The sequence below is a fragment of the Colletotrichum scovillei genome (assembly GCF_011075155.1).
Source record: "Colletotrichum scovillei strain TJNH1 chromosome Unknown Contig00001, whole genome shotgun sequence".
Classification (NCBI taxonomy): domain Eukaryota; kingdom Fungi; phylum Ascomycota; class Sordariomycetes; order Glomerellales; family Glomerellaceae; genus Colletotrichum; species Colletotrichum scovillei.
Genome location: NW_023336259.1, coordinates 3,052,571 through 3,065,366, shown reverse-complemented (window position 1 = coordinate 3,065,366; position 12,796 = coordinate 3,052,571). Strand labels below are relative to the sequence as shown.

The 12,796-nt window shown below is 53.6% G+C and overlaps 4 protein-coding genes across 4 annotated transcripts; 3 read left to right on the top strand and 1 right to left on the bottom strand.

Annotated features, from left to right (window-relative positions):
• On the top strand, nucleotides 1-3,168 carry HER10_EVM0001080 (zinc knuckle). The gene is made up of 3 exons (XM_035482847.1): nucleotides 1-1,744; nucleotides 1,801-1,976; nucleotides 2,031-3,168. The coding sequence occupies exons 1-3, from the start codon at nucleotides 1,651-1,653 to the stop codon at nucleotides 2,433-2,435; spliced, it is 675 nt and encodes a 224-aa protein (XP_035337950.1). The 5' UTR covers nucleotides 1-1,650; the 3' UTR covers nucleotides 2,436-3,168.
• A 1,397-nt stretch (nucleotides 3,169-4,565) lies between these two features.
• HER10_EVM0000468 (calpain family cysteine protease) lies at nucleotides 4,566-8,069 on the top strand (the record flags this gene model as incomplete). Its single annotated transcript, XM_035482832.1, has 4 exons — nucleotides 4,566-5,070; nucleotides 5,148-5,665; nucleotides 5,769-6,273; nucleotides 6,331-8,069. Exons 1-4 carry the CDS (start codon nucleotides 4,869-4,871, stop codon nucleotides 8,067-8,069), a joined length of 2,964 nt encoding a protein of 987 aa, XP_035337909.1. The 5' UTR covers nucleotides 4,566-4,868.
• HER10_EVM0000826 (uncharacterized protein) lies at nucleotides 7,433-9,205 on the bottom strand. Its single transcript, XM_035470594.1, has 2 exons — nucleotides 8,746-9,205; nucleotides 7,433-8,685 (listed from the first exon to the last, which is right to left on the bottom strand). Exons 1-2 carry the CDS (start codon nucleotides 9,065-9,067, stop codon nucleotides 8,264-8,266), a joined length of 744 nt encoding a protein of 247 aa, XP_035337935.1. The 5' UTR covers nucleotides 9,068-9,205; the 3' UTR covers nucleotides 7,433-8,263.
• A 2,111-nt stretch (nucleotides 9,206-11,316) lies between these two features.
• On the top strand, nucleotides 11,317-12,606 carry HER10_EVM0010360 (uncharacterized protein; the record flags this gene model as incomplete). The annotated part of the gene is made up of 3 exons (XM_035479823.1): nucleotides 11,317-11,886; nucleotides 11,970-12,278; nucleotides 12,388-12,606. 3 exons carry the CDS (start codon nucleotides 11,317-11,319, stop codon nucleotides 12,604-12,606), a joined length of 1,098 nt encoding a protein of 365 aa, XP_035338831.1.
• Between the last annotated feature and the right edge of the window lie 190 nt (nucleotides 12,607-12,796).

The following is a 12,796-nucleotide window of genomic DNA, read 5'->3' as shown; positions in this document are numbered from 1 at the left end:
CAACTTCCAAGTTCCAGGTCCATCCAACGTTAATACCTAGGTATTCGTTCCAATCCAATCCCAGTCCCACCTCAGTCAGGTCCCAGTCCCCGGTTCCATTCAACCTGAACTCATCCCCGCTAATACTCCTCCTACTCCTACTCCGTACCTTACCGCGCGTGCCTTACCTCACTCCATTCTCACCTGGCCACTTGCGCTTACCTCTTCCTCCCAACTACTAGACCCCTCCTCCTCCTTCACAAATTATTACTTCCCCCCTTCCCGCATAGTCAACCGCATTTTCTCTTCGAAACAAACTCGACGTCCCCGATTTTCTCAAAGGCAATTTTTCGCGAAAAGGTGAGTTTCGCCCTCGACTCTTCGTTCCTGCATTTTGCGTCTTGTCCGCACAATTCCCATTCGCTCTCGCCCGCCTACCGGTACTTTACCATACCTTGCCTTACCTTTACCCCTCTGTCCTTCTACCCGGCCCTCCCCCCTCGTCCTCTGCTCCCTGCTGCCATGTGGTGGTGCCGTGACGTTTCTTCGCCTTGCCGTCGCATCAAGTGCATGCGACGACGCACCCGAAAGCCCAGCCCATCACGGTAGCGAGTAAGAGGAACAAGTAGCAAGCAGCAGCAACAACAACAACAACAACAACAGCAGCAGCAGCAGCAGCAGCAGCAGCAGCGACGGCGGCCGCCGTCTCTCTAGTCTATCCGCACCGTCAGCACCAATATTTGCATCAGTATCAGCACCAGTATCAGCGTCGGCATCGCCATTAGCATTCGATCCACACTCGGCTTGTATCGCATCGCAGCGCAACACACAAACAATTCAGCGAGCGCAAACCAAAACATTCGGCCTCCCATCTACTTCGATTCAGATATGGAATCCAGGTCGTCATTGCTCTGTAGTCGGACTCGTTTGCGCAATGCGACCGACTTCGATGATGCGCCAACCCCGCCTATTACTGGCCTGGTCGCAATTCCGCACATCTGCGCCGAGTTTCGCGCGTCGCAGTCGTGTGCCCTACCGCGAACACAATGCAGCCATCCAATTTAGCCCACCATTCTCAAATCCAACTGTAGCCGCGTCGGCCTGCCGCATGCCACATCGACCCGGTAATCGATCCTCGGCCCTCCGTCAGTGTTGAATCCGGAGTCGCACAATTGCGCCGTCTCGCTTGCTATCATCCCCGCTACCCCGGCCCCGCGCTTGCGCTCGAGTCGATGCGCTGCTCTCCCAGAAAGCCCTCGGTGGATCAGCTTGGATAATCCCTCAACTCAACTTCAGCTACTCGCCACCACGCTAATAGACGGATCCGATACTTGGCGGCTCTTGAAATATCTTTTTGCTGAGGAGAATACCGTCACAAATTGCAATATGCGCACAAAGTCCCGCGCCGGTGCTGAGCTGGAGCACGGCGCTTGCACCTCCGCCTAAGACGCGTCTGGTCCTCCCAAATTGGACAGGCGATAATTCGGACTACACTGCGACCTGGATGCTGCTGCTGCTGCTGCTGCTGCTGCTTGCGATGTTAATTTTTTGGATTGCGACTCGGAGCATCGGAGCTTCTGCTGTGCTGCGTCAGAGAGGCTCCAAAAACATTGCGAAGCACTGACCTATTGACTATTGCTAACACCAAGTGTCAGTCTTACAATCTCCAAAATGTCTTCCCTCTCTCGTCGTGCCTGCTATAAGTGTGGCAATGTTGGCCACTATGCCGAGGTTTGCTCTTCCGCCGAGCGCCTCTGCTACAACTGTGAGTCACTTACCACTCAATTTTTTGCTAGGCATATTATTAACGCTAGGTTGTAGGCAAGCAACCCGGCCACGAGTCCAACGGTTGCCCTTTGCCCCGTACCACCGAGGCTAAGCAGTGCTATCACTGCCAGGGACTTGGCCATGTTCAGGCTGACTGCCCTACCCTGCGTCTGAGCGGCGCTGGCACCAGTGGCCGCTGCTACAACTGCGGACAGCCCGGTCATCTTGCGGTAAGAAACTCTAGCTTCTAGAGACCAATGCCTAGGTTATTAATGTTTGAGCAGCGCGCGTGCCCCAACCCCGCCGGCGTCAACATGGGCCGAGGCGGCCCCCCGGTTCCCCGTGGCGGATACGGTGGCTACGGCCGCGGTGCCTTCACCGGTGGCCCCCGTCCTGCTACCTGCTACAAGTGCGGTGGTCCCAACCACTTTGCGAGAGACTGCCAGGCTCAGGCCATGAAGTGCTATGCTTGCGGCAAGCTTGGCCACATCTCTCGTGACTGCACCGCTCCCAACGGTGGCCCCCTCAACACTGCTGGCAAGACCTGCTACCAGTGCGGTGAGGCCGGTCACATCTCCCGCGATTGCCCCCAGAAGAACACCAACGGCGAAATCCCCAACGACGTTGACCTGTCGGCTGCCCCTGGCATCCCTCAGCCCGCTGTTGCGCCCATTGCCCCCGTTGCTTAGACGGCAATCTTTGGACATGTTCCTTTGAGGACGTTACGACTTCTTGGGCTAGGCCTGAGGATAGAGGCAGGCTTGCCTTGATGCAGCTTCCCTCAAAAAACCTTTGCGGCATTTCTTCAGCGATGTCGCTTTCATTTATCTGCACTACGACCAATCATTACGCCTTTTGAACATCACCTCAACTACACCTTCCCCCTTTCATTCTGGTTATTATTTCAATCTATGCATAAAATGGGCATGCCGCCAAATGGCATCCTTTGCTTTTACATGGCGTCTACACGGATTCCCCTTCATCAACACGATTCATTTTCTGGAACAAAACGGGAAAGGCTTCCTTTCTTCATAGCAAACGACTCTCACGACGGATGGTCTCAAGCACGTTTGAATGCATCTTATCCAGCGCAGTTGGAAAACAAAAGTTCACGACCCTTATAGCCATCTCATGGATAATCTTGGCTCGACAATGCTGCTTCTGGTTCAATATTCCAACAACGAAGCGACTCTATTTCCGGTGTCTGTTCCTTAGCCCGCAACTGGACTCAGACATACGGCAGCAAGGGGCGCATTCTACAGGACAACGGCTCCAGGGTCGTTCGCGGCTCAGAATCTTCACTACCTCTGTGCTCGGCAGTGGGCCTGAGTGGACAGCCAAAGCTGACCATGGGCTGCACTGCTGACCCAGCATATCGGGATGGGGAAGATCCTTGGGATGGAAGATGGGGCTCGGGGAAGGGGATGAGAGATATCCAAGTATCTTATGAAGAAGAAGAAGAAGAGTTTTGGGGCGGTGGAAGTGGTTGTTGAGTAGAAGATCCCTTCGAAGGGAGGAATGGTGAGCACCCCGGCAAAGTTGTTGTGGCGTGACGCACAAAAAAAAGAAGCTGTTGTTGTCTGAGTTGTCCGAGTCTCTTCTGGGGTAGGGCGTCCCGCAGTTGTGATGGGTGATCTGAACCGGGTGATGCTTTACACGGGATTCTGTTGGACAGTGGGCATAGGGCTGCCTATAGGAACGACTTTGAGGCTCCAGGACTACAGGAACAGGATACGCCAGCTCTGCTACGACTAACGACGAATGATTTCATTGCGGAGTTTACAAATACTCAGCTTTCAGTAGATACAGCAGAACCGTAGAACGACTCCGGGGATACTCCAAGGCCGAGGATTAGGCCTGGCAAGACGGCACCTGTTTGAGAAGGTGTGAAGCTGCGGTCAAGCTAAAGAACATCAGGCAAGTCAGCGTTTCGCAGAGCACCTAGTCACATGCAGTCAGGCTTGATCATGTGTTGGATGAGGCGATGACACAGCGTAATGCGGCTGGGTGGGCTTTAAGGAGCTTCAAATACCGTAGTAGAGACATGAGGTCGTGAGTAGGCACCAGTGCACCCGGAGTTGAGTGAGTACGAACGGCACGCCGAAAGCTATGACCATCGGTCCCGGAATCCTTTCTAGGAAAGTGTAACCGGACGTCGGTGTTCGTCTCGTCTTCTTCGTCATGCCGGTAGAGTCGGCAGGCTATTCTACGCGTAGACGTGCGTATTCCATCATCTATGTGTCTGACTGAGTGAGGCTACCGCATCACCTGTATTGCAACAGGCTACGCATAATTGTGCACACTGCGGATGCTGGTGTCGAAAAGTTGCCCAGCCTTAATGTCATCAATGAGTACGATGCTGAATACCAAGGCATGGCCTTGGTGTCCAAGCGGGGTAGAATAACGGCTAGCCCCAGCCTGCCTTCCAAGCGCTGACTTTTGCAATGCAGCCAACGTATGAGAGAGATGGACTTGCATGCTGCAGTCTGCATTACCACGCCATCTCAAGTAAGAAAACTGCCGTCATGCTTGAGTTGCAGCCTGATAGGTATCCACGCCCACCTATCTTGACCTGTCCATCTGCCATCCGCCTCATTCTGCCTGGGCGACTATGTCACGAGGGTCGCACACAAACATGTTGTAAGACTATAGATGCTTTCCGTACGGCTGGGTCATCCGATGGTCAACATCGCCCAACTCAGAACTTCTCCCAGCGTCGATGCAGCAGGCTGCAGAGCCTCATTCCACAAGCCAAACGTCGGGAACAGCCTAAGCTGGATAAATAAGTCACCGCTCGCGGCATGGGCTTGCTGCTGAAAGGTAGCCACCGTATGCTGTTCCTTCCCGCCACTCTCGGCCTGACCTTGACCCACGTAGACGGTCTTCGTGGGTTCTTTCTCTCCTACCTCAACCTCATTGGAGCTGGGCAGGTAAACTTGCTCACGTTCAAATCTTCTGTGAGTTGGAGCCGCACTTTACAAGAAAGCATAAGCCGAGCACCTCAGCTGAGACTGCTAGCTCTGACCAGCTGAACAAGTGTCGGCAAGCGCAAAAACATTGCAATCAGCAACTCCTGCTTTGACTCCAAGGCAACTGCCAAAGAGATCGATCCCGAATACGTAATGGCGTCCACCGTATTATCGAGCTCCAGCTCGAGCTCCGACGAGATTGTACCGTCGTCTGTGATCCCCCACCCGCGCCGCCGAGCATACTTAGCTACCATGCCTGTAACCGTCACGAAACCCCGAAAGACGAAGCAGCAGCCTCCCCAGGAGATCATTGATGAATTCTGGACAAAGTTTACGACCAAGACTCCAGGAAAAGGTCGGTCGCATCCTTGATACGGAGAATCGCCATGAACATCAACGTGTGACTGACTTGATTGTGTTTGATGCCAACAGCTACCACCGTCATTCCTCAGAATGCGTACGCTGAGAGGGTCGCAAAGCGTTCTTCCAAAGCCACTGGGATCTTCACCCAGACGTCGTACGATGAGGCTGCGACTGTCTGCAAAGCCAAGGTCGACAAGATTGTTCACGAGTGTCGCCGAGTCAATCAACGTTACAGAGATCCTCACTATGATATCGAGTTTGATCTCAAGTTTGGGCGCAGAGACTGCCTCGAAACCTTGTGGAATACCAAGGACGCGAAACCTCCGCAGTCCTCTTTCCAGCCCAAGGCCGTCAAGCGAGTGGTCGATATCTTCGACAACCCGCAATTCTACATTGACGGGCCTACGGCGGACGATGTGCGCCAAGGTCGAGACGGAGACTGTTGGCTCATGGCCGCGCTATGCAATCTGAGTAACAAGCCTGGCCTGATTGAGAAAGTCTGCGTTGCACATAATCTTGAAGTCGGCGTGTATGGTTTTGTCTTCCATCGCGATGGAGAGTGGTTCAGCGAGATCATCGATGACAAGGTATGCTGCATTGCTCCTCTGACCGTCTAATTGGGAAAGGCTTGGACGAGAAGTCCGAGAAGATCCCACAAAGTCTTGAGGCCTTTTCTAACCGGGTACATAGCTTTACCTTACCAAGCCTGACTATGACGAGCCCTACTTGGAGCGAATTCTCTGGGAAGATCGCGAGCGCATCAATTCTGAAGAAGCCTACAGGCGTATTTACCAGTCAAACAGTGGCGCGCTTTACTTTGCTCAGTGTGAGAATCCTAACGAGACATGGCTGCCGCTCCTCGAAAAGGCGTACGCAAAGGCGCACGGGGACTATGCCTCCATCGAAGGTGGTTTTACGGGCGAGGCCATCGAGGACCTTACGGGTGGCGTAACCTCAGAGGTCTACACAACAGACATCCTTGACAAGGAGTACTTCTGGAAAGAGAAACTCCTAAAGGTCAACGAAGACTGGCTTCTGGGGTGCTCCACTGGGTTTGCATCAAGGGGTCTGGGGGAACGCAAGGGCATTATCGAGATGCACGCCTACAGCGTCATGAAGGCTGTCGAAATGGATGGTCAAAGGCTGGTTCTACTGAAGAATCCCTGGGGAAAGGGTGAATGGAAAGGAGCTTGGAGTGAGTTCCATCTTCAAGACATAAATGTCTTACCGTTCTCGTGCTGACCAGTAGCAGGCGATGGCTCCAAAGAATGGACCCCTGAGTGGTTGCAGAAACTCAAACATACGTTTGGCGACGACGGCGCCTTCTGGATTTCGTACCACGATCTCCTCAAAAAATACAACATATTCGATGTTACCCGGTTATTCGGTCCCGAGTGGAAGGTTACATCCATTTGGACAACACTATCGGTTCCATGGACCCTGGACTACCACGAAACGTATTTCGCGTTTACAATCTCCAAGTCGGGTCCGGTTGTGATCGTACTAGCGCAACTAGACGATCGATACTTCCGTGGTTTGGAAGGTCAATACCGGTTTGATTTGCAATTCCGTCTGCACAAAGCCGGCCAAGAGGACTATGTCGTTCGGAGTCAAGCATCCTACCGCATGAACCGATCCGTGAATGTTGAACTCGATCTTCAAGCTGGTAGCTACGAGGTTCTTGTCAAATTAGATGCGGTGCGGAACGATGGCGTTCTTCCCATCGACCAAGTGATTCGCAACAATGCCAAAAACCGCCGAGAGAAGCTGATCCGGATAGGGTTGGCCTATGACCTTGCTCATAGCAAGGGAAAACTTGTCGAGTCGGCCGCGGAAAAGGCGGCTAAGGAGGCACACGAGAAGAGACTTCGGGAAAAGCGACGTGCCGAGATCAAGCGCAAGATCCTCGAAGAGAGAGAACAGGAGCATTACCTCAGGATCAAAGCCAAGAGGAAGGCTCAGAAACAGCAGGCGAAACGCATCGCACAACACCAGGCAGCGAAAGAGAAGCTACGTGCACGTAAAAGGCTAGCTAATCCCCTTCCGCCGAAGCAATCTGAGCCGATTCCAACCCCACCAAGCCCTGTGGCCAAAGTCACAATCCAGGAAGACGCACATGAAACTCTTGAGATTGCAACCAAAAACTTGTCATTGTCGAACGATTCACGAGGAGCGGGCAGCCGAACCAACTCAGGTACCATGGCAAGTGAGGATGTGCCAATTTCCCCCCGCCACAAAGACAAAGCGATATCTCGAGTCCTCGAGTCGGCTGAAATGCTGGAACAAAACAACGAGAGAGGCCCAGGATTTTTGACACCCCCGAAACCTACAAACAAGCATTCCAGAGGTGATAGGCGCGAGGTAGTCAAAGTCAGGAACGAGGTGCAGGAGGCTACCCTTCAAGATGTCGAGGAGGCGATGAGTGAAGCAGCACCCCCATCGGAGTATTCCGCACCTTACCCATGCGAGTCAGACGACGATGACATTGCAAGTATATCATCCATGTCGGAACTTTCTGAGCGGGAATTGGAGCTTGAAATTGACGCTGTTGAAAAGCGGGAGCCCAGTACAGACCGTCTGCCGCCGCAGCCACCCCCTGGTGCGCCTGCCGAGGAACAAGACGAGTTTGAGAGAGATCCATGGAACGCTGTGGCTGTAGTGGGACTTCGAGTGTACTCCAAGGTATCGGATGAAGATCAAGAAGAAGTTATTAGCAACCTTCGGGTTGTGAGGCCAAGCTTATATCCCCAAGAGGAGGCAGTTCCAAAAACCTCAGAGCCGGGTGACAAGAAGTCAAAAGGTCTGGATGTGGATGACAGTGCCAAAGATGCCACGCTTGAAGGAGAAATCAAACAGAGAAAGAAGAGCATTCGGCCTACCAGTGAGGACCTCAGCGATGCTTCAAAGCTGTCTCGCTCTGATGCTAGCAAGAGAAGGAGAGCGACCCCTGGCGCTGATTCCTTGGGATACACGTTCGGCTTTCAAGCTTGATATACGTCTCAGATTGAACGTGCCGGGATTACAGAGAAAAAAAGTAGTTTTCATAAATCCGGGGGTATCCTTAAAACCTAGAACCTAACGCCACTTTACAACTTGAATACAAAATCCTTTTGCCTGAGCTACCCTACCGTTGCTTTCCCACAGGTGCGCTTTGAATGTCAATTTGGACCTCTTAATGTGGTCATTCAGAAGCTGTCGAGAAGATCGTCGAGTTTGCGCTTCTCTCCTGTAGCCACAGGCTCTACAATCAAGGAATTGTCCGCTCTGAGCAGGTCTGCAGACTCGGTGGCCTCGGGTAGGAGTCCTACACGACCACCTACACGAGCCAGTAGGGCACGCATCTTCTCCATCTCCTTTTCAATCTCGCCATCGCGGGTGACGAGATTCTCTTGCACACCCGCGCCGGCATCTCCGGTGCGGAAGGGATCGAGTAGTGCCTTCATGCGCCGTAGCCGTTCAACACGTGCTCTGGTTTGCTGCCTCTTCTCGGCGAGCTCTTTCAAGCGGCCAGCGACTTCAGCGTACCTTTTGACTTCCATAGGAAAGCTAGTTGCATCACGCTCGGCTGGCCATGCCAAGGGAAGCGACCTTACGGCAGTCTCTTCGGCTTTGGTGTTTTTTCCGATTAGTCTTTTGCGCTACACGGGGCGGAATGCACAGAACATACACAGGTCCAAAGAGAGGGATAGACCCTCGGAGGGGTCATTTCGCGCGGCCGACAGTTGAGATAGGTACAACGCGTCAATTTGCTCGGCGACGTGACGGCTCGCTTGGTGAGAGTAGGCGCGTCGCGAGTGCTGCAGCAAGGTCGTGTTGAGGCGGGCGGCGACGTGCTCGACGACGGGGTCCGGGATGGAGGACTCGGCGGCCTCGTTGGCGGCGAGCCAGGCACGAGAGGGTTGCAGGGGTTGGGAGAGCAGACGAGCCTGAGTAGCGAGGAAAGATTGTTTTTGGGCGATGACGGTGGGTGGAAGGGGGGCTTGGGCCATCTTGAGAGGCACAGCAGAAGAGAGATGAAAAGAAAGAAAGAAACAACAAACTCGGCGAAAGAAAGAGATTGACAGATTGACAGCTTGTCTTGACTTGTGTGAGTGTTGCGTGGAATGCGTGTTTGGCAGGAGCTTATTTGGATGCTTGGATCTCAGGTGAGATGAGGTGGGACGTGGGCCGATTGAGGACGGAGGCGCGGCCGGGGCGCGGGTGCGGACGCGGCAGGACGGCAACGCGTGAGTCGAGAGTTGGCGGAGGCAGTGGATACCCAACGACCCTCCTCACCTTCCATAGGTAAGGTACCTTATTACAAGTACCTAGGTCAGGTACCTGCGAACCAGGACGGAAGGTGAGGTGGTGGGCCCTCGGATGGGTACGTACAGTAGCACCTTCCAACCTCTGTGCGTCTCTCCGGCGTCTATCCCCCGTCTTTTCCTCCCTCTAATACCTATTCCTGTCTTTCACGTTGATTTCAATTGCATATCTAAGTAAGGGTATCTTCCATATTCGATCACGCCTGCGTAACTGCCTATACGGACTCCTACCTCCTACCTCAATTGACCAAACACTAGTGTGGAAAAATCTGATGGCGCGATGAAAATGAGAAGGAGAAGAAGCCTCGGCGATGGACCACTTTATGCTTCCTTTTTCTGCCCAAAAATCGGTTTCCCCTCCTTGCCATGCTTGCTAACCTCCTCGCTCCACGTCAAAGCTCCAATTCTCAACGCCCATCAACGGTCTAGGTCGGTCACCGTCCACCCAAAACAAGTGGGCAAATGACCGAAGAGAGACCCCTTGCTTACCTGTTTGCCAACTTCAAACCGCCGTCTGACTGCCTAGCTGCTAGGCCAATGTGGCCCAGCAGACCGGTGGAAGGTGAATCTCGCTTCTCTGAGATTTGGGACAATGGATTCATTGTATCCCCGGCTCTCAAGGATCCTGAAGGACGAGGTATGTAGCTTGGTCAACCGGGGCCTATTTCCTACCGACAGTTTACCAAGTCGCTCACTATCCGTCGCCTAGCCACCTAATCGTATACGTCTAATCTGCGCGGGAACACGGCGGCAGCCGCATCGCAGTTGGGGGCACGCATCCGGCAGCGGCAAAATGCGAGGCGAGCAGCCGTCTGCAGCGCGGTTCGTTGCTCCCAGATTACCCTGCAACGTTTCTAAGGCCCGGATCCCGCCTATACGGTCCTACGATGGATCATAAATGTGACGAACCTCGACGAGGCACATGCACACCGCTACGGGGCGCATTAAACCATCTGGATTTTCCAGACCCGGCCCCGCCCTCCGTATCGGCACTAATGCGGCCCGCCTGCATTCGATCCCGTCCGTACGGCCGCATGCCGTACAACACACGCCAACATGCACGTCAGGCCTTTTCCCACCCGTCAAAAGGCATTCAAAGATGGCCGGGGACTGCTTACAATTGCGAGAGGCTTCGCGAGGTCGAGCCTAGTCCGTCCCCTTGCCGTCATTGATGATTGATCCTCTTTGCCGCTGGCTGCTTTGGCTGTACCGGTAGGCTTCTTAGTTCAGGTCCCGTAACGCCTTCCCGGACGCCACCTGTAACCTGCTCCTAGGGGGCCCCCATGCTTCGAGCTTCTGAGATCTAGCCGCCCGACACCGAGGAGGCTGGAGCAGCCCCCATCGCAAGTCTAGAAGTATGCTCTAGTCCTCGAAGGGGCCATTTGTTCCCACCTACTCGGCCGAGGGAAATACGTCGGGCAAAGTTGCAACGTCCTCCGGTGGAAGCACTCTCCAAGCTAAGCCTGTCCAGCATTTCATGGTGCCATGCAGCACGTGAGACATGGCTTCGGTGTGCTGTCAAGACGGCCAATCCTACGTTCTCAGCCCCCATGATGCGTCTTTTACGGGAGAACCGGTGGTTGATGCTGCCATACCCTGCCTTGTTTGCTGCGTTGTGGACAATCGCGTGAAGCCATTCGCCCACTCTTGCTTGCTGTTTGTCCTTAACCCCTGCTTTGACAAAGAAAGGCAGCGCCTCTCATCCTTTGGGGTCTTGGCTCAAGACCCCAGTAATTGTACAGGGCCAGAACTTTCCTTTTGAGCATATATGGTGAGGGCCCTCCCCTCTCCTAAACCTAGCTCAGGCTCATCTGTGACTGAGCAGCTCATTTACCCCGTTCTTCAACAGACAGAAGGAAGCGAGAAAAGTGGCGGCGCTGTCTCACTTCAGCTCACCCCGATCTCGCGTGATCTCACGAGAGTCACCTCCCATCATGTCGACAGCTTCTTCACCATGCTCAAAACCTCCCGCCAACGGCTTCGTTGCCCTGGCGCGCAAGGTCTATAATCCCATCGGGTTCAAGAAGGGGTACAACTTCACCCTCTTTGTCATCACCGCGGGGGGTATGATGGGGTTCACACTCGCCCGCATGATGTACTTCAACTTCAACGGCGTCTTCTGCAACCCGGCGCACGACTCGAGGGCGCTCCCGGGAGAGTGCTACTATTTCCAGAAGGGCACGGCACGGATCGGAATTATCATGCACCTCGCGGGTGTTATACCGGCAGGCTTTCTTGCCTGTCTACAATTCGTCCCGGTTATACGTCGCAAGGCTATCCTGTTTCATCGCCTTAATGGGTATCTCATCATTCTCCTGAGTATAGTTGGAATCATAGGCGTCTTTCTCATTGCACGGCGGACGTTTGGCGGTGGCGTGAGCATGCAGACTGTTTCTGGCACCGCCAGCCTCATGTTCCTCGGAGCCCTTGCCCTTGCCATCTACAACATCAAAAAACTCCAGATCGAGCAGCACCGGGCATGGATGCTCAGAGCCTGGGTATACGTAAGATATCTCTTGTTCCAACAGAAAGAAAGACACATGCTCTTCCGCTGCACGTGGGCTAACGAAGCTGTTCTTGCCCACAGGCCGGTTTCATCATTACTATGCGCATCATCGGGTACCTCGCTGCCATGATCACGGCTGAGTCGAACTATTATCAAGTAAAACAGTGCGCTATGGTGGACTTCATCTTCCGTCACGACCAGAACAAGGTCCTCGGCTTCTACCCTGGTTGCGACGGCTACTACTCGGGGGAGAACCCCGGCCTCAGCGTCCTTGTTCATGCCAGCATCACCGCTCACCAGCCTGCCGAGATTTCAGCCGGGTTCACAGCCGTCTTTGATTCGGGATCATGGCTGGCCTTGGTGATCCACGCTATCCTTGTTGAACTTTACGTATGTTCCCCCTTCCCTCTTACCTCGTTCTGTGGTTCCTCACTTTCTGGTCATTTGCGTGTCACCATTTTGAAGTCTGCAAGGGATGAAGACTAACGAGATAAAACAGCTGCATTTGACACCTGCAGAAGCCGAACGCCTCCGTCGCATCTCTTATCAGCGTCAGCTTGAATCCGGGATGAAGAATGCCGGTAACGCAGGCACGACTGTTCAAAGACTGGGTGACGCTGAGCCTTGGCTACCCCCAACTGATTCACAACCAAGCGAGTCTAGTATAAGACCGAGCTCGGATGAAGATGTAAGGCGGAAGAGCGAAAGCGCGGCGTAGGTCGCAGTATGAGGTTTGCATTTGATCATCGGCAGGGAGGTTGTTTGTGATTCCAAAGTTTCCTCGGACATATCGCCTAAAATTGGCGTGTGGACGATTACGAATGCACGAAAGATATGACGCAGCATGAATTTGCGATGGAAATATGTAAACATTAATATCTTTATCAAACGGACGTTTCTGGCTGGAC